Source organism: Crinia signifera, chromosome 5, assembly GCF_055691185.1.
Source record: "Crinia signifera chromosome 5, ASM5569118v1, whole genome shotgun sequence".
Classification (NCBI taxonomy): Eukaryota; Metazoa; Chordata; class Amphibia; order Anura; family Myobatrachidae; genus Crinia; species Crinia signifera.
In genome coordinates this window covers 330,040,371-330,063,127 of record NC_139221.1, presented here as the reverse complement: position 1 = coordinate 330,063,127, position 22,757 = coordinate 330,040,371, and the positions used below count along the sequence as shown (strand labels likewise).

The following is a 22,757-nucleotide window of genomic DNA, read 5'->3' as shown; positions in this document are numbered from 1 at the left end:
AATGTCAGTGATGAGGAACGCACAGTGCTGGTGGTGGAATGTCCAGGTATAATTGATGACATTTGCTACAGTAATATAACTACTATCCCTTGTCAGATTATAAATGACATAGGGCCTGGTTTTGGTGACACACAGGCTCAGCATCGGATCATCACTGTTGCAATCAGCTGTCCCTATGGTGTCAGCATAGCCAAGCTGTGTAAGCCAAAACTAACTCAGGGCCAAATGCAGTAAGCCTGAAAATAAACCACCAGCCAATCTGTCATGTTACAGGCTGTGTTTATAAAATGACAGGTAGGAGCTGATTGGTTGGTGGTTTGTCACTCTCCATTTTATCACTTTTCAAGGCTTAGTACATCTCGCTCTCAAAGCATCCATCCTAACCCCTGTGCTGAATGCAGGACCTGGGCTCAGTGTAACTACAGAATGGGGGTGACTCCCCCGTTTTGTAGAATGGTCTGGGTCAATGCCCATCCCGCCGCAGCATGTCAGTCATTCTGCCGCTAAAGAGGGGCTGCGCGTGATCTCACAGGACCCGTTCTGCACCTGATCTTCTATATGATATTAAAAGGCATAAGCCTATTTATAGTGAGTGCAGCATGCAGGAAAAATTAGTCCCCGGGTCCAGGGGGCCCCTTCCCGCACGCCCTGCACCCAGAGCAAATCTACCTGATGCAGGCAATAAAACTCCCACTCCTATGAGGCGCCTTCTTCTAAGTGATATCTTCAGAAAGGTGCAGTGAAAGTGGCGCACCTAATTCCATGGTTCCAAATTCTTTGGCCCACCGGGATATCAGACCAGCCACATGTGTACATAGACATTGGACGCACATCGCTCAAGCATTAAACTCTTTTTAAGACACCGCCCCCAACTCCCATTGGCTAGTTTCACAAGAGGTAGGGGCGGGCTTAAGAGTGTGATGCCTTATGTCAGGTATGTCCAAACTATGGCCCTCCAGTTGTTGTGAAACTACACATCCCAGCATGCCTTGCCATATTTTCAGCATTCCATAATAGCAAAACTGTGGCAAGGCATGAAGGGACTTGTAGTTTCTCAACAGCTGGAGGGCCATAGTTTGGACAAGCCTGCCTTATACTGAGTCCGGGTGCTGCGTCTGACACACACACACCGTTGCCGATTCAGAAAGCTGGGGGAAGCAGCCAGCTCATATGTTACATACATCACAACATGTATGTTTACATGGGTTAAGCAGTTCCCCACCTCGTACAAGGTCTGTAGCTACCGCTGATACCACCTCTCCTTCCTGGCAGTGTTCCACCAGCCCACCAACGAGTGGGGGAGGTGGAGTGGTGAGAGACGGTAATTAGATGTCGTCCACATGCCTGCTATCTCTGTTCATTGGTGACAGCCCAGATATCCCCCTGTATGATAAAATGCAGGGTGTGGCTCATGGGTACGGCATGTCCCTTGAGGCTATGCCCTTTGTCGAAAAGATACATCATGATACACATTTGTAGCCAAATAGAGATAGAGTAGAGTTAGGGTTTGTGTTAGAGTTGGTGTTTGCAGTAGAGTTGGGGTAAGAGTTAGGGTTAGAGCTACGGTTAGAGTTTGGGGTAGAGTTAGGGTTATAATTGAGGTTAGGGTATGGAGGAGGGTTATGGATAGAGTTTGGGTTAAAGTTAGAGTTTGTATGTAGAGTTAGGGTTAGAGTTTGTTTACAGTTAGGGTTAGAGTTTAGAGTAGAGTTAGGGTTAAAGTTATCATTGAAGTTAGGGTTATAGAAAGAGTTTGGCGTATAGTTAGGGTTAGAGTTATAATTCAGGTTAGGGTTAGCGTTATAATTCAGGTTAGGGTTAGAGTTATAATTCAGGTTAGGGTTAGAGTTATAATTCAGGTTAGGGTTAGAGTTATAATTCAGGTTAGGGTTAGAGTTATAATTCAGGTTAGGGTTGGAGTTATAATTCAGGTTAGGGTTAGAGTTATAATTCAGGTTAGGGTTAGAGTTAAGCTGTGTAAACACGGTGCAATATACAGTCTTGCTAAGTGTCTCCTTTTCATCAGTGACCAGAGATGGTCGCTGATGAACACGAGACTCTGCCGGGGGAGCTACAGAGGGAAACAGCTGATCGCAGGAACCAGTGACCATTAGGAGGCTGAACACAGGAGCGTGCCCCCTGCGATTTATCGCTGCGGCACAAACAAATCACTGGCAATATGGTCACTCAGCGACCATATTGCCAGTGATATTGCACTGTGTGTACACAGCTTTAGGGTTTGGAGTAGGGTTAGAGTAAGAGTTATAATTGAGGCTAGGCTTAGAGTTAGGGGTTGGAGTAGAGTTAGGGTAAGAGTTATAATTGAGGCTAGGATTAGAGTTAGGGGTTGGAGTAGAGTTAGGGTAAGAGTTATAATTGAGGTTAGGAGTAGAGTTAGGGGTTGGAGTAGAGTTAGGGTAAGAGTTATAATTGAGGTTAGGATTAGAGTTAGGGGTTGGAGTACAGTTAGGGTAAGAGTTATAATTGAGGTTAGGATTAGAGTTAGGGGTTGGAGTAGAGTTAAGGTAAGAGTTATAATTGAGGTTAGGATTACAGTTAGGGTTTGGAGTAGAGTTAGGGTAGGAGTTATAATTGAGGTTAGGATTAGAGTTAGGGGTTGGAGTAGAGTTAGGGTAAGAGTTATAATTGAGGTTAGGAGTAGAGTTAGGGGTTGGAGTAGAGTTAGGGTAAGAGTTATAATTGAGGTTAGGATTAGAGTTAGGGGTTGGAGTACAGTTAGGGTAAGAGTTATAATTGAGGTTAGGATTAGAGTTAGGGGTTGGAGTAGAGTTAGGGTAAGAGTTATAATTGAGGTTAGGATTAGAGTTAGGGGTTGGAGTAGAGTTAGGGTTTAGAGTAGAGTTAGGGTAAGAGTTATAATTGAGGTTAGGATTAGAGTTAGGGGTTGGAGTAGAGTTAGGGTAAGAGTTATAATTGAGGTTAGGAGTAGAGTTAGGGGTTGGAGTAGGGTTAGGGTAAGAGTTATAATTGAGGTTAGGAGTAGAGTTAGGGGTTGGAGTAGAGTTAGGGTAAGAGTTATAATTGAGGTTAGGATTAGAGTAAGGGGTTGGAGTAGAGTTAGGGTAAGAGTTTTAATTGAGGTTAGGAGTAGAGTCAGGGGTTGGAGTAGAGTTAGGGTAAGAGTTATAATTGAGGTTAGGAGTAGAGTCAGGGGTTGGAGTAGAGTTAGGGTAAGAGTTATAATTGAGGTTAGGATTAGAGTTAGGGGTTGGGGTAGAGTTAGGGTAAGAGTGTGGAGTAGGATTAGCATTAGCTTTAGAGTCTGGGAGACAGTTAGAGTTTTGATTAGGGTTAGAGTTATAGTCCAGTGTAGGGTTAGAGTTTGGGTTAGAGTTATAGTTATAGTTCAGAGTAGGGTTAGAGTTTGGGTTAGAGTTATAGTTATAGTTTTGAGTAGGGTTAGGGTTAGAATTAGGGTTAGAGTTTGGTTTACAGTTAGAGTTCAAAGTATGGTTAGGGTTAGATTTTGGTGTAGGGTTAAAGTTTGGGTTACAGGTACAGTTTGGAGTAGAGTTATAGTTTGGAGTAGAGTTGGGGTAGAGTTTGGAGTAGAGTAAGGGTAGAGTTTGGAGTAGAGTTAGAGATTGGAGTAGAGTTTGGAGTAGAGTTGGGGTAGAGTTTGGAGTAGAGTCCGGGTTAGAATTTGGAGTAAAGTTAGTGTTAAAGTTTGGGCTACATTTATAGTATATAGTAGGGTTTGAGTTTAGAGTAGAGTAGAGTATTCTGCAGCTACAGTTAGGCTGGTGATTAGATTGCAATAGCAGTGGGCAGATAAGAAGTGGAGGAAAGTACCCCAGACTGAGGGGACAACCTGTTTGCGGTTTTCTGTATAGTCTTTTTGAACAATCTTGTATTGGGAGAGGTGTGACCACGCATCTTTGATTTGGCCATACCCCCAGTTACTGGGACCATCCCGGCGTTCATTGGCTCTGATGAGTTTGCCACCTATGGGGCCCAGGCATGCACTGTTACACCACCAAGTTCTGTCCTAGGTAAGGAAAGCCTACAGGTCATACCTATATGTCCATTGTCTTGTCCCTAGAGTCAGGTTCACATATACTCTATGAGCTAGCCACGGGCCACAGAACAACACTTACAATGGATTGTTCCCATCTGCAGAGTCACCGACAAAAACCTGAACCCCCAAGAGGCGATTTTGGCAGCAGTCCTGCCTGTTTACAATAACAATGGCTCCAACAGGAATCGACTCCTTCATCTCTATATTCAGCCAGGACTTATGGTCGTTCTTGGTGTGCGAGCAGGAACGCTTTGAGAACAGATTGTCATTATTTCCATCCACGGCGAGTTCTGGACCCGCTTTGAACCCTTGTGCATCATACGTGGAACTCTGAGTGGCCTTTGAATATTTGGCATGATTCCGAACTGTGGAAACAAGAGCAAAGTGATTTCCAAGTGTGGTCTCTGGAGATGGGGTGTGTGATGGCCTACAAGGTGCATGTTGAGCAGATGGCACATAATGGCAAAGAAATGGGCATGTTGGTGGGGCTGACAACATTAGAGAAAACAAATTAGTTATAGTCAGTGGCGGCTCCAGAGGAGGGACTGCAGCACAGTTCAAAATTCAAATAGGGGAGACACAATAACTGCCATTCCTAACTGACCGCTTGCTGGGTCCCTTTCAGCGATGTAGACACATCATTTTGCATTTGCATTGCTATCGTGCGAGTTCTTCACTATACAGTGAAGAACTTGCACTTCAAGTGTAGCCCCGTGGCTGTGCAGACTAGCTACAAAGGCAGTCATGGGGCCCCTATCCTTTGGGTGAGTGTGATGTCACATATCCACCTCACCCCTCATCAAACAGACCGGACACACCTACGTTGTCATGCCACAAAAATGCTCAGATGCCACCCCCCATCCTTCCTACGGCTGCAGGCACATCTCAATTAGGCTCATTGTTAGATGATCAGTCTGCCCCCGTAACATTGTTATGTAATATACCCTATATTAATAATGTTAAAATAACGTGTTATCAAAGATAGAACTCATCTAGTGGTGAATATAATATACCCAACTAATTTCTGATAGGGAGACCGAGGAGCGCTGGGATGCAACTAGGGATGATGCCGCACTCATGGCATCATGGTAGCCATAATACCAACATGGTTTACACTATCATTATTTTCACCCTAGACTACCGGCATTGTAAAGCTGGGGCAGGTATATGATGATGCAATTCAGTTGCCTCCTAGACCGACTTGTAGGTGGGGTAGCGCTGGCTGTGTGTGGTGGGACCTGGTTACTTTCTCGGGGGAATTTTTGGGAACCTCCCAGCCGATCTGGGTGAGCAGGCATGTATGATACATACCTCCCAACATTGGTGGTATTGAAGGAGGGACACTAATGCCTGAAATTAGGGGATGTGACCTCTCCTCCAGCAACCTAAACTCCAGCTTTCCCTAACACAGCCTAAACTCCAACCTTCCCTCCCATAGCCTATCCCTGTTCATTCGTCCCGCAGCCTAAACTCCAACCTTCCCTCCTGCAGCCTAGACCCTGGCCTTCCCTAACACAGTCTTAACTACAACTTTCCCTCCCGCAGCCTAAACTCCGACCTTCCCTCTCGCAGCCTAAACTCCGACCTTCCCTCTCGCAGCCTAAACTCCGACCATCCCTCCCGCAGCCTAGACCCTGGCCTTCCCTAACACAGTCTAAACTACAACTTTCCCTCCCGCAGCCTAAACTCCGACCTTCCCTCTCGCAGCCTAAACTCCGACTGGTACTTGTATCCTAGCATGGCGCCCCCGATTTCCATCGTACACCATCGCATCGCATGCAATATAGCAGCATGCGATGCATGCGATGCGATCCGATTTTTAATTGTACAAGCACCCTGATGGGTGCTTACAATGTAAAATGCACCCCCACTATCAACGGCAACCCGAAGCGTGGCGAGCGCAGCGAGCCCGCAAGGGGTGGCGGTACGCGTCCTTCGACCTTTTCATACCCCCACTATCCACGTCGGCATGGAGTTGATCTTAGATAGTGTGGCGAGCTCAGCGAGCCACCGAGCCCAAAGCGTGGCAAGCGCAGCGAACCCCGCGAGGAGACACAAATTACTTAACATGTATTCCGCTGCGCTCGCCATGCTTCGGGCTCGGTGGCTCGTTGCGCTCGGCACACTATCTATAATCAACTCCACATCGACGTGGATAGTGGGGGTATGAAAAGGTCGGAGGACGCGTACCGCCGCCCCTCGCGGACTCGCTGCACTCGCCACTCTTCGGTTTGGCGTTGATAGTGGGGGTGGCATGGACAATGGGGGTGCATTTACCATTGTAAGCACCCATCAGGGTTGTACAATTAAAAATTGCATCGCATCGCATGCTATTTGCTGGCATGCAATGCTATGCGATACTTAATTGTACAATCAGGATCATTTTCCCGAATATCGCATCGCATACCTTATGGCATGGTATGTGATGGGCACCCTGCTAGGAAACAAGTACCCTCCGACCTTCCCTCCAGCAGCCTGAACTCAAACTTTCCCTCCAGCAGCCTAAACTCCAACCTTCCCTCCCGCTGCCTAAACTCCGACCTTCCCTCCAGCAGCCTAAACTCCGACCTTGAGAATAACTACTAGCAGGCAGGACTGTGGCACAGGAAATACACAGTCCCCATATCTCCAAATGCTGTAGTTTATATAAAGCATAAATAACAGACAGCGCTATAGGAATTGTCCCAGTAATCCCTTTAGCCTTTCTTCTCTATAACAAATATAAAGTATTCAGTGGATTGTGGGGTGAATCTTACCTCCGATAGGTGCGGTGCACTGCTGAGCGCAGACACACGTCACCACTACCGCAAAGATACAGAGCTTGATGGAGAACATCCCGATAGGAAAAGCAGTCACCACGTGCACCCTGAAACACAGGAACGGGGGTGAGGAGGGCGCACATCTGCGCCGTACATACCTGTATTACTTTCCTAACAGAGCCTCTGTACCCCAATAAATCACTGTGACCATGGAAGACAGCAGAGAACCCTACTGGGGATGTCTGTAATAAGAGGATCACTAATGAGCAGCTCTAGGTGTCAGTGCTGGCTGATGATTATAACAGTCTCCCCCCCCCCCCCCCTCTCTCTCTGTCCAATCACAGGGAGCTGTGTTACACATGAACATTACCATGTCCCAAGGCTGGGAATTGAATAGGCCCCATGTACTAAGTACTCCTAAACTATGTTCTTGGGCAGGGCTGGGCAACAACGGCCCTCCAGATGTTGATGAACTACACATCCCAGCATGCCTTGCATCAGTTTCAGCATGGCCACATAGAAAAACTAATGCAAAGCATCCTGGGATGTGTAGTTCATTAACATCTGGAGGGCCGGTGTTGCCCAGCCCTGTTCTTGGGGAATCCTCGACAATGACAATGGCCTGACGCAGAGGAGGGTGCAGCGCGGATGCTGAGTGTAGTGGTGGGGTGGTTCTGGTCTCACCGCTCATGTGTCCTGATTGTGTCGGTGAAGAGTCGCAGTGATAGTTCAGCTGCACAAAGGGCGAAGTGTGTTGGAAATGCAGCGGGCATTCTGGGTGGTGACCGGGCATTCTGGGAGGTGTTAGTGGGCATAAGGGAAGCACTGGGAACTCTTACCCATGGCTAATTTGTGTATTAAAAAAAAAAAGTTAAATAATTAAAAAATTGGCAAATTTTGTTTAATTCACAAAGAATGAACAGAAAAATTCCCCCAAAAATTGAAAAAAAGATGATTTGGAGGTAATTTGAGGCCACTTAACTTACAAAAAAAATCTTCAAAAATAAGACAAAGGCAATTACTTCCAAATAATAAGTCATTAGGGGGTGTCTGAGCGGTTCATTTATACTGTGAATGAAAGATTTTCACCTGCTTAGCCGTGCACAAACAACATTCATTTTCCTCCGAAAAAGAAATTTTAAATAGCAAATCTAATTCTCAGTGCGAATTTGCCATGAATTTGGCTCACAGGACCAAATTTAGAAAAGTTTAAAGGTCAAACAGTCTTGAGCGCTTTAGTCCTGCTGCTGCTGCTGCACCTCACACAGATAACCGTATACTATCCAAAAGGGCGAAATGTATTTGAAAAATGAGAAGTGTACAGCAGCGCTGTATTACATTCGTTCGTGACTGAAGGCAATCTCCACATACTGGTTGATTCGTTCGCATGCACATTCTCACTCACCTGTGCAAACAGAAAACACACGCACTATGAAAAGCTACGCCCATACCACATGCGAACGTGAGTTTTCACAACAGTATCCGAATGGGAGTGGTCTCATACTACCCGCACACTTGCGTGTGCGCACATTCTCATGTCCGCAAGCTCAGCCGCTGTGTGTGTGTGCGAATATCCTCTGTGGGTGAATTAATTCGCAACTCTAACAATACGCGCGCAGACAAACCATTCTCCAACCATTAATTAATGACATGATCAGTCTCATAAATGCTGTTTATTGGAACTCATTTACTTATTGTAATTGTGTGTAAATTACATGAACACTTGTGTGTTGACATTAACATACCTCCCAACATAAAACAATAGGTTCGACAGATGGATAGCTGCGCCCGGGGCTGCTGCTGTGTGTAATTTCTGTGGGTCACCACACTCCCACAAGCAAAGTACAATACAAAAAATGAAAAACACTTCAGCGCTGTCCCTAAATTAATTCTGGAATGAACTTGCTTGATGATTTCCTGGTTTGACTGATGTCTTTCGACACTGTCTAGACAGGATGAGGCCTCTTACTGACCTCTGTGGGGGTCCCTATATGCACATAAAGGTATCTTTTATGTGTTCCCCAGGATTGTCTCACTTCACTCCTCCTCTGACCTCGCACTCTTTTTCAAAGACCCAATGTAGATGTTACTGACCTTATATAAAGGCCCTATTTTCATATAAAGGTATCTTTAATGCAGGTTTTACGATCCTCTGGTAACTTCCTTGTCACTTAAGACTCCCAACATTCACATCAACACGTCTCAAAGACCAACACTCACCTCTATGTGAGGCCCTATAGGCACATAACGGTTTCTTTAGTCTCTTCAAGGTAAGGATATTCTCCACAACCAGCGTACTCCATAAAAAATGTTATTCCATGTGGTACAAGGTAAAAACAGACGATAAAAAATGTGTTAAAAAACAAACACAAAAATGGTGAGACAAAAAAGTCTCACCATCAGCTGTGTCCCCTCCTTCACCATGGAGGGGACACAGCTGATGGTGAGACTTTTTTGTGCTATTTTACATCTGGCAAATTCAGCTCAACCTGTTCCGGATACAGGGGGAGTTTGAACCTTAAGGTCTCACCATTTTTGTGTTTGTTTTTTAACACATTTTTTATCGTCTGTTTTTACCTTGTACCACATGGAATACATTTTTTATGGAGTACGCTGGTTGTGGAGAATATCCTTACCTTGAAGAGACTAAAGAAACCGTTATGTGCCTATAGGGCCTCACATAGAGGTGAGTGTTGGTCTTTGAGACGTGTTGATGTGAATGTTGGGAGTCTTAAGTGACAAGGAAGTTACCAGAGGATCGTAAAACCTGCATTAAAGATACCTTTATATGAAAATAGGGCCTTTATATAAGGTCAGTAACATCTACATTGGGTCTTTGAAAAAGAGTGCGAGGTCAGAGGAGGAGTGAAGTGAGACAATCCTGGGGAACACATAAAAGATACCTTTATGTGCATATAGGGACCCCCACAGAGGTCAGTAAGAGGCCTCATCCTGTCTAGACAGTGTCGAAAGACATCAGTCAAACCAGGAAATCATCAAGCAAGTTCATTCCAGAATTAATTTAGGGACAGCGCTGAAGTGTTTTTCATTTTTTGTATTATACCTCCCAACATGACCCTCTCCAGGAGGGACACTGTGGCCCTTATTCAGATCTGATCGCAGTAAAAATGTATTCTCAAAATAGACAACACCATGTGCACTGCAGGTGGGGCAGACTTGCCAGGGATTGACATTCTCTGCCAGGGGTTAACATGCTCATTGCCATGGAGTTACATGCTCTGCCCAAATCGGGACTCCCTCCCGGCCCCCGGAAGGGTGGGCAACCCTCCCGGATTCAGGGGGAACCCCCCCTGCGCCCCGGATCGCGGCATTAAAATGCCGTAATCCTCGGGTCTCAGAGGAGGGGGTGGAGCTAAAATTACACAATCGCGTCATTTTAGCCCTGCCCCTCCATGGAGATCCGTGAATTCGGCAGTGTGTCATCATTGGGGCGGGGCTTAGTAACGGCACACTTAAGCCCCGCCCCCTGAGCGGCTGCTGGAACTCTCCTCTCCGAGAAATTATAAAGTCGGCAACCCTGGGTTAACATGCTCATTGCCATGGAGTTACATGCTCTGCCATGGGTTACATGCTTTGCCAGTGGTTAGCATGCCCGTTGTCATGGAGTTACAGTACATGCTCTGCCAGGGGTTACATGCTGACTTCCAGAGTTGGATCTCAGCCCCAGCAGCATGCAGGGAGGCAGCAGACACAGAGCACCCAGCCACCCACCTTCCAACTTGGAACACAGTGACCTGGACATCGGTGGAGAACCAGGTCTGGGACTGCTGGGCTGGAGACATGGCACTGGCACCTGCTGCTGCTGGTGGCGGCTGGGATGGGAATGTGGTGCATGGGGAGAGCCGGATTCTGCGGAGTGGGTGGTACGCCCATGGGAGGTGGCCTCTCTCTGTCCCAGCTCCTCTGTGCGCAGGTGCATGTGTGAGTATTGTGTGCAGGTGCACGGGTGAGTATTGTGTGCAGGTACATGGGTGAGTATTGTGTGCAGGGGCACGGGTGAGTATTGTGTGCAGGTGCACAAGTGAGTATTGTGTGCATGGGTGAGTATTGTGTGCAGATGCACGGGTGAGTATTGTGTGCAGAGAATGGGTTAGTATTGTGTGCAGGTGCATGGTTGAGTATTGTGTGCAGGTGCACGGGTGAGTATTGTGTGCAGGTGCACGGGTGAGTATTGTGTGCAGGTGCACGGGTGAGTATTGTGTGCAGGTGCACGTGTGAGTATTGTGTGCAGGTGCACGGGTGAGTATTGTGTGCAGGTGCACGGGTGAGTATTGTGTGCAGGTGCACGGGTGAGGATTGTGTGCAGGTGCACGGGTGAGGATTGTGTGCAGATGCACGGTTGAGTATTGTGTGCAGATGCACGGGTGAGTTTTGTGTGCAGATGCACGGGTGAGTATTGTGTGCAGGTGCATGTGTGAGTATTGTGCACAGGTGCATGTGTGAGTATTGTGTGCAGGTGCATGGGTGAGTATTGTGTGCGGGTGCACGGGTGAGTATTGTGTGCAGGTGCACGGGTGAGTATTGTGTGCAGGTGCACGGGTGAGTATTGTGTGCAGGTGCACGGGTGAGTATTGTGTGCCGATGAATGGGTGAGTATTGTGTGCCGATGAATGGGTGAGTATTGTGTGCAGGTGCATGGGTGAGTATTGTGTGCAGGTGCACGGGTGAGTATTGTGTGCAGGTGCACGGGTGAGTATTGTGTGCAGGTGCACGGGTGAGTATTGTGTGCAGGTGCACGGGTGAGGATTGTGTGCAGGTGCACGGGTGAGTATTGTATGCGGGTGCATGGGTGAGTATTGTATGCGGGTGCATGGGTGAGTATTGTGTGCAGGTGCATGGGTGAGTATTGTGTGCAGGTGCACGGGTGAGTATTGTGTGCAGGTGCACGGGTGAGTATTGTGTGCAGGTGCACGGGTGAGTATTGTGTGCCGATGAATGGGTGAGTATTGTGTGCCGATGAATGGGTGAGTATTGTGTGCAGGTGCATGGGTGAGTATTGTATGCGGGTGCATGGGTGAGTATTGTGTGCAGGTGCACGGGTGAGTATTGTGTGCAGGTGCACGGGTGAGTATTGTGTGCAGGTGCACGGGTGAGTATTGTGTGCAGGTGCACGGGTGAGTATTGTGTGCCGATGAATGGGTGAGTATTGTGTGCAGGTGCATGGGTGAGTATTGTGTGCCGATGAATGGGTGAGTATTGTGCGCAGGTGCATGGGTGAGTATTGTGCGCAGGTGCATGGGTGAGTATTGTGCGCAGGTGCATGTGTGAGTATTGTGCGCAGGTGCATGTGTGAGTATTGTGTACAGGAGCACGGGTGAGTATTGTGTGCCGATGAATGGGTGAGTATTGTGCGCAGGTGCATGGGTGAGTATTGTGCGCAGGTGCATGGGTGAGTATTGTGCGCAGGTGCATGGGTGAGTATTGTGCGCAGGTGCATGGGTGAGTATTGTGCGCAGGTGCATGGGTGAGTATTGTGCGCAGGTGCATGGGTGAGTATTGTGCGCAGGTGCATGGGTGAGTATTGTGCGCAGGTGCATGGGTGAGTATTGTGCGCAGGTGCACATGTGAGTATTGTGCGCAGGTGCATGGGTGAGTATTGTGTGCAGGTGCACGGGTGAGTATTGTGTGCAGGTGCATGGGTGAGTATTGTGTGCAGGTGCATGGGTGAGTATTGTGTGCAGGTGCATGGGTGAGTATTGTATGCGGGTGCATGGGTGAGTATTGTGTGCAGGTGCACAGGTGAGTATTGTGTGCAGGTGCACGGGTGAGTATTGCGTGCAGGAGCATGGGTGAGTATTGTGTGCAGGTGCATGGGTGAGTATTGTGTGCAGGTGCATGTGTGAGTATTGTGTGCCTATGAATGGATGAGTATTGTGTGCAGGTGCATGTGTGAGTATTGTGTGCAGGAGCATGTGTGAGTATTGTGTGCCGATGAATGGGTGAGTATTGTGTGCAGTTGCATGGGTGAGTATTGTATGCGGGTGCACGGGTGAGTATTGTGCGCAGGTGCATGGGTGAGTATTGTGTGCAGGTGCACGGGTGAGTATTGTGTGCAGGTGCATGGATGAGTATTGTATGCGGGTGCATGGGTGAGTATTGTGTGCAGGTGCATGGGTGAGTATTGTGTGCAGGTGCACGGGTGAGTATTGTGTGCAGGTGCACGGGTGAGTATTGTGTGCAGGTGCACGGGTGAGTATTGTGTGCCGATGAATGGGTGAGTATTGTGTGCCGATGAATGGGTGAGTATTGTGTGCAGGTGCATGGGTGAGTATTGTGTGCAGGTGCATGGGTGAGTATTGTATGCGGGTGCATGGGTGAGTATTGTGTGCAGGTGCATGGGTGAGTATTGTGTGCAGGTGCACGGGTGAGTATTGTGTGCAGGTGCACGGGTGAGTATTGTGTGCCGATGAATGGGTGAGTATTGTGTGCAGGTGCATGGGTGAGTATTGTGTGCCGATGAATGGGTGAGTATTGTGCGCAGGTGCATGGGTGAGTATTGTGCGCAGGTGCATGGGTGAGTATTGTGCGCAGGTGCATGTGTGAGTATTGTGCGCAGGTGCATGTGTGAGTATTGTGTACAGGAGCACGGATGAGTATTGTGTGCCGATGAATGGGTGAGTATTGTGCGCAGGTGCATGGGTGAGTATTGTGCGCAGGTGCATGGGTGAGTATTGTGCGCAGGTGCATGGGTGAGTATTGTGCGCAGGTGCATGGGTGAGTATTGTGCGCAGGTGCACATGTGAGTATTGTGCGCAGGTGCATGGGTGAGTATTGTGTGCAGGTGCACGGGTGAGTATTGTGTGCAGGTGCATGGGTGAGTATTGTGTGCAGGTGCATGGGTGAGTATTGTGTGCAGGTGCATGGGTGAGTATTGTATGCGGGTGCATGGGTGAGTATTGTGTGCAGGTGCACGGGTGAGTATTGCGTGCAGGAGCATGGGTGAGTATTGTGTGCAGGTGCATAGGTGAGTATTGTGCGCAGGTGCATGTGTGAGTATTGTGTGCAGGTGCAGGGGTGGGTATTGTGTGCAGGAGCATGTGTGAGTATTGTGTGCCTATGAATGGGTGAGTATTGTGTGCAGGTGCATGTGTGAGTATTGTGTGCCGATGAATGGGTGAGTATTGTGTGCCGATGAATGGGTGAGTATTGTGTGCAGTTGCATGGGTGAGTATTGTATGCGGGTGCATGGGTGAGTATTGTGTGCAGGTGCATGTGTGAGTATTGTGTGCCGATGAATGGGTGAGTATTGTGTGCAGGTGCATGGGTGAGTATTGTGTGCAGGTGCATGGGTGAGTATTGTATGCAGGTGCATGGGTGAGTATTGTGTGCAGGTGCATGGGTGAGTATTGTATGCGGGTGCATGGGTGAGTATTGTGTGCAGGTGCATGGGTGAGTATTGTGTGCAGGTGCATGGGTGAGTATTGTGTGCAGTTGCATGGGTGAGTATTGTATGCGGGTGCATGGGTGAGTATTGTGTGCAGGTGCACGGGTGAGTATTGTGTGCCGATGAATGGGTGAGTATTGTGTGCCGATGAATGGGTGAGTATTGTGCGCAGGTGCATGGGTGAGTATTGTGTGCAGGTGCATGGGTGAGTATTGTGTGCAGTTGCATGGGTGAGTATTGTATGCGGGTGCATGGGTGAGTATTGTGTGCAGGTGCACGGGTGAGTATTGTGTGCCGATGAATGGGTGAGTATTGTGTGCCGATGAATGGGTGAGTATTGTGCGCAGGTGCATGGGTGAGTAATGTGCGCAGGTGCATGTGTGAGTATTGTGTGCAGGTGCATGTGTGAGTATTGTGTACAGGAGCACGGGTGAGTATTGTGTGCCGATGAATGGGTGAGTATTGTGCGCAGGTGCATGGGTGAGTATTGTGCGCAGGTGCACGGGTGAGTATTGTGTGCAGGTGCATGGGTGAGTATTGTGTGCAGGTGCATGGGTGAGTATTGTGTGCAGGTGCATGGGTGAGTATTGTGTGCAGGTGCATGGGTGAGTATTGTATGCGGGTGCATGGGTGAGTATTGCGTGCAGGAGCATGGGTGAGTATTGTGTGCAGGTGCATGTGTGAGTATTGCGTGCAGGAGCATGGGTGAGTATTGTGTGCCGATGAATGGGTGAGTATTGTGTGCCGATGAATGGGTGAGTATTGTGTGCCGATGAATGGGTGAGTATTGTGTGCTGATGAATGGGTGAGTATTGTGTGCCGATGAATGGGTGAGTATTGTGTGCAGGTGCATGGGTGAGTATTGTGTGCAGTTGCATGGGTGAGTATTGTATGCGGGTGCATGGGTGAGTATTGTGTGCAGGTGCATGTGTGAGTATTGTGTGCCGATGAATGGGTGAGTATTGTGTGCCGATGAATGGGTGAGTATTGTGTGCCGATGAATGGGTGAGTATTGTGTGCTGATGAATGGGTGAGTATTGTGTGCCGATGAATGGGTGAGTATTGTGTGCAGGTGCATGGGTGAGTATTGTGTGCAGGTGCACGGGTGAGTATTGTGTGCAGGTGCATGGGTGAGTATTGTGTGCAGGTGCATGGGTGAGTATTGTGTGCAGGTGCATGGGTGAGTATTGTGTGCAGGTGCATCGGTGAGTATTGTGTGCAGGTGCATGTATTTTAGCTATTGTGCGTGCTGATTGGTGCATGCGAACGTTGGTCAGAGAGTCACTTTTTTCTGGCAAATTAGTCTGAGTTCGAGCAGTGCCAGTGTTCGTACAGTGCTGCGAAGCACCCAGCACTTGTGGGCAGCCCCCTCTTTTTAGACACTTTCCAGGCTGCGCTCACTGATACACCCACATCAGGCCTACATTGGTAGTGTTTGTTCGCAAGCGTAATTCTGTTCACAAGGGTGCGAGCGTGTACGGGTGATCAATCCTGCACATGCGCACTGCGGACGACGCACATGCGTACTAAGCAAAAAAACACTGCTGCATGAGAATTTGCATGCAAATGAATCAACCCGAATAATCTCCACAGTACAGGTCCAGCGAAACAAATAATCCAATATCAAATTGCTTCTTTAAAAGTCTCTATAATAAAAAAACCAAACAGTCCTAAAAAATAATGAATGAAATAAATCCTCGAATGCAGGGAGGCAGAATACACACTGTAGTGCTCCCCGGACCTTTTGGAGACTCACCCGCTTCTACGTTCTTTTAGTCTCTTTCTGGTAGGGCCACTGCCGCTATACAGGAACGCTGTTTGTTAGGAAGCCGCACTGCCACTTTGGTTATCTTATCGGACAGCCCCTTGTGTAATCTGGACCTCTTGGAAGATGTCTACAGAAACAGGATATACGGCTACCCGATGGTAATCACCGTAGATCTCTCCCCGCGAAGGCTGCCTGCGCTCACAGCCAGACCAGGTGCATGGCTAAAGTTTAAAAAATGCCGTCCACTGCTTGAACCGAATTAGCGGGTTTGCATACCTCCCAACTTTACCAGCTCAGCAGGAGGGACGCTGCTACTGCGCGCCGTAGACGCTCCAAAATTTCGGGGGGTGTGCCCTAATTTGGGGGCGTGGCCTATACTCGCGGCTCTCCCGCGAGGCCACGCCCCTATTTTGCCGCTATGGGGGCATGACCCAGAGGCTCTGTGAGCCTCTAGCCATGCCCCCAGCCCCCTGGCTGCGGGAATAGACGCTGTGCGCATGCGCACAGCGTTTATTCCCCGCTGCTTAGCAGCTGACAGGGGGGACTCCCAACAGCCCCCCCACACCGCGGGACACTGCCGCCCGCGGGTGGGACATCGGGACAGGCCCTGACAATCGGGACTGTCCCGCTAAAATCCGGACTGTTGGGAGGTATGGGTTTGGTAAACAGTAATAGTTCTAATGTGCCGTATGTTCTCCAATAGTGCTGCTTGAAATAACCTGTCGGGCTCCTTACTGTCTCCTCCGTGGCCCCAATGAGTTCTACTCCTGATCCCTCCAGAGCCACGTGCTACCTGGGGAAAGTTTAGAGTACAGAGAACACTTATAAAAACCATTTCATTTCAAAGTCCCTATTTAATCCCATGGGGTGCAATGTGCCCAATTCATAGACCCAGTGTGTGCTAGAGGGCACCTCCTATTTTGTCCTCCAATTTCCTTTAAAGAAATCTATGATTTTAAAACTCATTTTGAACTCTTTAAATGACCTCCACTGTGCGTAAGATGTACAGCAGTGAGGGGGGGGTGGGGGGGTGGGGGGTGAGGCAGGTGACGCACAGCCTCTCCTGTTATACTAAGCTATATGTCGGAGTTTTCAGTATATAAAGTATATGAAAGACACAAAGACTATATAATAAGAATGTGTTATCTCTCCGCACGTCCCTGATCTACACTATGCCGTACATTACATTTACTAAAGCTGTGAAAAGATTCTGTCTATCATTTTCTAGGATGCAATAGAGAAATGATAGAATCTGATTTCCTCTAATAGAAGCACTAGTAAATGTACTCCTATCTCTCTTATTCCTTGTCCACACGTGTCCATCCCAGTTGGTCCAACCTCTGCCAGTGAGAGGTTGCATGGTATGAGAAGTGAACAGGTGCGCACCCAGCTGTAGACTGGCATTATCACAGGTGACACTTACCTGAATCTGCCTCTGCAATGACAGCGGCCGTCCAATGACAGCGGTTATATAACCTCGATGGGCTCATCTCGCTCCTCCAACCACACGCTCGCCCCGTCACTCGCCCTCCCCTGGCCACACATACAGTATTTGCTTTACACACAGTGATTATTACATCTGGGACTTAACAATGTGTACAAAAGAGATTTTATTCTGTGCATGAAGAGAACAATCCGGTGCGGAGATCAGGGAGCTGACAGCTGACTTAGCTGCAGCTTTATATAACGGAGGGGAGTCTGCGTCATATCCTGGGATAGTACAAACTGTGACAGCCGCTGTCCTGTTCCTGGATCAGCGTCCGCTGCCATTAACCCGTGGGGGTCAGTGTACTGTTGGGATTTAAGGTGTCTTTGTTGCCTTCTCTGGGCCATATTTGCCTACCCTCCTGCATTCTGCAGGATACTCCCTGACATATCAGCAATCTCCCTCTCTCCCTCATTAGTCTAGCAATCTCCCTCATGTCACCTAGCCCGCATTACACTGTTACATCATAGTTACCTCCCCTCCTGCATTCTGCAGGATACTCCCTGACATATCAGCAATCTCCCTCTCTCCCTCATTAGTCTAGCAATCTCCCTCATGTCACCTAGCCCACATTACACTGTTACATCAGTTACCTACCCTCCTGCATTCTGCAGGATACTCCCTGAATAGCAGCAATCTCCCTCTCTCCCTCATTAGTCTAGCAATCTCCCTCATGTCACCTAGCCCACATTACACTGTTACACCATAGTTACCTCCCCTCCTGCATTCTGCAGGATACTCCCTGACATAGCAGCAATCTCCCTCTCTCCCTCATTAGTCTAGCAATCTCCCTCATGTCACCTAGCCCACATTACACCGTTACATCATAGTTACCGCCCCTCCTGCATTCTGCAGGATACTCCCTGACATAGCAGCAATCTCCCTCTCTCCCTCATTAGTCTAGCAATCTCCCTCATGTCACCTAGCCCACATTACACCGTTGCATCATAGTTACTGCCCCTCCTGCATTCTGCAGGATACTCCCTGACATAGCAGCAATCTCCCTCTCTCCCTCATTAGTCTAGCAATCTCCCTCATGTCGACTGCCGGACGGGTTCCCGACAGTCGGGATCCCGACAATCATTTACCCGACGTCGGGATCCCGACTGTCAAAACGCTGACAGCCGGGTGCCCGACGGCCACCCGCTATTTTCCCTCCTGGGGGTCCACGACCCCCATAGAGGGAGAATAGAATAGGTGGCTCGCATAGCGAGCCACCGTGCCCGCAGCGTGGCGAGCGCAGCGAGCCCGCAAGTGGCTTTTTTGCACTCGCCATGCTGTCTGACTCCGGGCAGTTGGGATCCCGACGTCGGGATAATGACTGTCGGGATCCCGACTGCCGCAGTCCCATACCACACCCCTCATGTCACCTAGCCCACATTACACTGTTACATCATAGTTACCTCCCCTCCTATATTCTGCAGGAGATTCCCTGACATAGCAGCAATCTCCCTCTCTCCCTCATTAGTCTAGCAATCTCCCTCATGTCACCTAGCCCACATTACACTGTTACATCATAGTTACCTCCCCTCCTATATTCTGCAGGAGATTCCCTGACATAGCAGCAATCTCCCTCTCTCCCTCATTAGTCTAGCAATCTCCCTCATGTCAACTAGCCCACATTACACTGTTACATCATAGTTACCTCCCTTCCTGCATTCTGCAGGAGACTCCCTGACATAGCAGCAATCTCCCTCTCTCCCTGATTAGTCTAGTAATCTCCCTCATGTCACCTAGCCCACATTACACTGTTACATCATAGTTACCTCCCCTCCTGCATTCTGCAGAAGACTCCCGATATAGCAGCAATCTCCCTCTCTCCCTCATTAGTCTAGCAATCTCCCTCATGTCACCTAGCCCACATTACACTGTTACATCATAGTTACCTCCCTTCCTGCATTCTGCAGGATACTTCCTGAAATAGCAGCAATCTCACTCTCTCCCTCATTAGTCTAGCAATCTCCCTCATGTCACCTAGCCCACATTACACTGTTACATCATAGTTACCTCCCCTCCTGCATTCTGCAGGATGCTCCCTGAAATAGCAGCAATCTCCCTCTCTCCCTCATTAGTCTAGCAATCTCCCTCATGTCACCTAGCCCACATTACACTGTTACATCATAGTTACCTCCCCTCCTGCATTCTGCAGGAGACTCACTGACATCGCAGCAATCTCCCTCATTAGTCTAGCAATCTCCCTCATGTCACCTAGCCCACATTACATTGTTACATCATAGTTACCTCCCTTCCTGCATTCTGCAGGATACTTCCTGAAATAGCAGCAATCTCACTCTCTCCCTCATTAGTCTAGCAATCTCCCTCATGTCACCTAGCCCACATTACACTGTTACATCATAGTTACCTCCCCTCCTGCATTCTGCAGGAGACTCCCTGACATTGCAGCAATCTACCTCTCTCCCTCATTAGTCTAGCAATCTCCTTAATGTCACCTAGCCCACATTACACTGTTACATCATAGTTACCTCCCCTCCTGCATTCTGCAGGATGCTCCCTGAAATAGCAGCAATCTCCCTCTCTCCCTCATTAGTCTAGCAATCTCCCTCATGTCACCTAGCCCACATTACACTGTTACATCATAGTTACCTCCCCTCCTGCATTCTGCAGGAGACTCCCTGACATCGCAGCAATCTCCCTCATTAGTCTAGCAATCTCCCTCATGTCACCTAGCCCACATTACACTGTTACATCATAGTTACCTCCCTTCCTGCATTCTGCAGGATACTTCCTGAAATAGCAGCAATCTCACTCTCTCCCTCATTAGTCTAGCAATCTCCCTCATGTCACCTAGCCCACATTACATTGTTACATCATAGTTACCTCCCCTCCTGCATTCTGCAGGAGACTCCCTGACATAGCAGCAATCTCCCTCTCTCCCTCATTAGTCTAGCAATCTCACTCATGTCACCTAACCCACATTATACCGTTACATCATAGTTACCTCCCCCCCCCCCCCCTGCATTCTGCAGGATGCTCCCTGAAATAGCAGCAATCTCCCTCTCTCCCTCATTAGTCTAGCAATCTCCCTCATGTCACCTAGCCCACATTACACTGTTACATTATAGTTACCTCCCCTCCTGCATTCTGCAGGAGACTCCCTGACATAGCAGCAATCTCCCTCTCTCCATCATTAGTCTAGCAATCTCCCTCATGTCACCTAGCCCACATTACACTGTTACATCATAGTTACCTCCCCTCCTGCATTCTGCAGGAGACTCCCTGACTAGCAGCAATCTCCCTCTCTCCCTCATTAGTCTAGCAATCTCCCTCATGTCACCTAGCCCTCATTACACTGTTACATCATAGTTACCTCCCCTCCTGGATTCTGCAGGATGCTCCCTGAAATAGCAGCAATCTCCCTCTCTCCCTCATTAGTCTAGCAATCTCCCTCATGTCACCTAGCCCACATTACACTGTTACATCATAGTTACCTCCCCTCCTGCATTCTGCAGGAGACTCCCTGACATCGCAGCAATCTCCCTCTCTCCCTCATTAGTCTAGCAATCTCACTCATGTCACCTAACCCACATTACACCGTTACATCATAGTTACCTCCCCCCCCCCTGCATTCTGCAGGATGCTCCCTGAAATAGCAGCATTCTCCCTCTCTCCCTCATTAGTCTAGCAATCTCCCTCATGTCACCTAGCGCACATTACACTGTTACATCATAGTTACCTCCCCTCCTGCATTCTGCAGGATGCTCCCTGAAATAGCAGCAATCTCCCTCTCTCCCTCATTATTCTAGTAATCTCCCTCATGTCACCTAGCCCACATTACACTGTTACATCATAGTTACCTCCCCTCCTGCATTCTGCAGGAGACTCCCTGACATCGCAGCAATCTCCCTCATTAGTCTAGCAATCTCCCTCATGTCACCTAGCCCACATTACACTGTTACATCATAGTTACCTCCCTTCTTGCATTCTGCAGGATACTTCCTGAAATAGCAGCAATCTCACTCTCTCCCTCATTAGTCTAGCAATCTCCCTCATGTCACCTAGCCCACATTACACTGTTACATCATAGTTACCTCCCCTCCTGCATTCTGCAGGATACTCACTGACATCGCAGCAATCTCCCTCTCTCCCTCATTAGTCTAGCAATCTCCCTCATGTCACCTAGCCCACATTACACTGTTACATCATAGTTACCTCCCCTCCTGCATTCTGCAGGATGCTCCCTGAAATAGCAGCAATCTCCCTCTCTCCCTCATTAGTCTAGCAATCTCCCTCATGTCACCTAGCCCACATTACACTTTTACATCATAGTTACCTCCGCTCCTGCATTCTGCAGGAGACTCCCTGACATTGCAGCAATCTCCCTCATTAGTCTAGCAATCTCCCTCATGTCACCTAGCCCACATTACACTGTTACATCATAGTTACCTCCCTTCCTGCATTCTGCAGAATGCTCCCTGAAATAGCAGCAATCTCCCTCTCTCCCTCATTAGTCTAGCAATCTCCCTCATGTCACCTAGCCCACATTACACTGTTACATTATAGTTACCTCCCCTCCTGCATTCTGCAGGAGACTCCCTGACATCGCAGCAATCTCCATCTCTCCCTCATTAGTCTAGCAATCTCCCTCATGTCACCTAGCCCACATTACACTGTTACATCATAGTTACCTCCCTTCCTGCATTCTGCAGGATACTTCCTGAAATAGCAGCAATCTCACTCTCTCCCTCATTAGTCTAGCAATCTCCCTCATGTCACCTAGCCCACATTACACTGTTACATCTTAGTTACCTCCCCTCCTGCATTCTGCAGGATGCTCCCTGAAATAGCAGCAATCTCCCTCTCTCCCTCATTAGTATAGCAATCTCCCTCATGTCACCTAGCCCACATTACACTGTTCCATCATAGTTACCTCCCCTCCTGCATTCTGCAGGAGACTCCCTGACATAGCAGCAATCTCCCTCTCTCCATCATTAGTCTAGCAATCTCCTTCATGTCACCTAGCCCTCATTACACTGTTACATCATAGTTACCTCCCCTCCTGCATTCTGCAGGAGACTCCCTGACTAGCAGCAATCTCCCTCTCTCCCTCATTAGTCTAGCAATCTCCCTCATGTCACCTAGCCCTCATTACACTGTTACATCATAGTTACCTCCCCTCCTGGATTCTGCAGGATGCTCCCTGAAATAGCAGCAATCTCCCTCTCTCCCTCATTAGTCTAGCAATCTCCCTCATGTCACCTAGCCCACATTACACTGTTACATCATAGTTACCTCTCCTCCTGCATTCTGCAGGAGACTCCCTGACATCGCAGCAATCTCCC

General features: G+C 48.5%; 1 protein-coding gene across 1 annotated transcript in view; it reads right to left on the bottom strand.

Annotated features, from left to right (window-relative positions):
- LOC146005629 (fucolectin-1-like) overlaps window positions 1-22,757 on the bottom strand; it is a 62,513-nt gene that overhangs the window by 6,054 nt on the left and 33,702 nt on the right. Inside the window, exons 2-3 of the mRNA XM_083144986.1 lie at window positions 6,796-6,905; window positions 4,119-4,404 (exon numbers count right to left, since the gene is read on the bottom strand). Of these exons, the coding sequence (XP_083001112.1) occupies window positions 4,119-4,404; window positions 6,796-6,874 (365 nt within the window). The 5' untranslated portion in view covers window positions 6,875-6,905. The remainder of the gene's footprint in view (window positions 1-4,118; window positions 4,405-6,795; window positions 6,906-22,757) is intronic.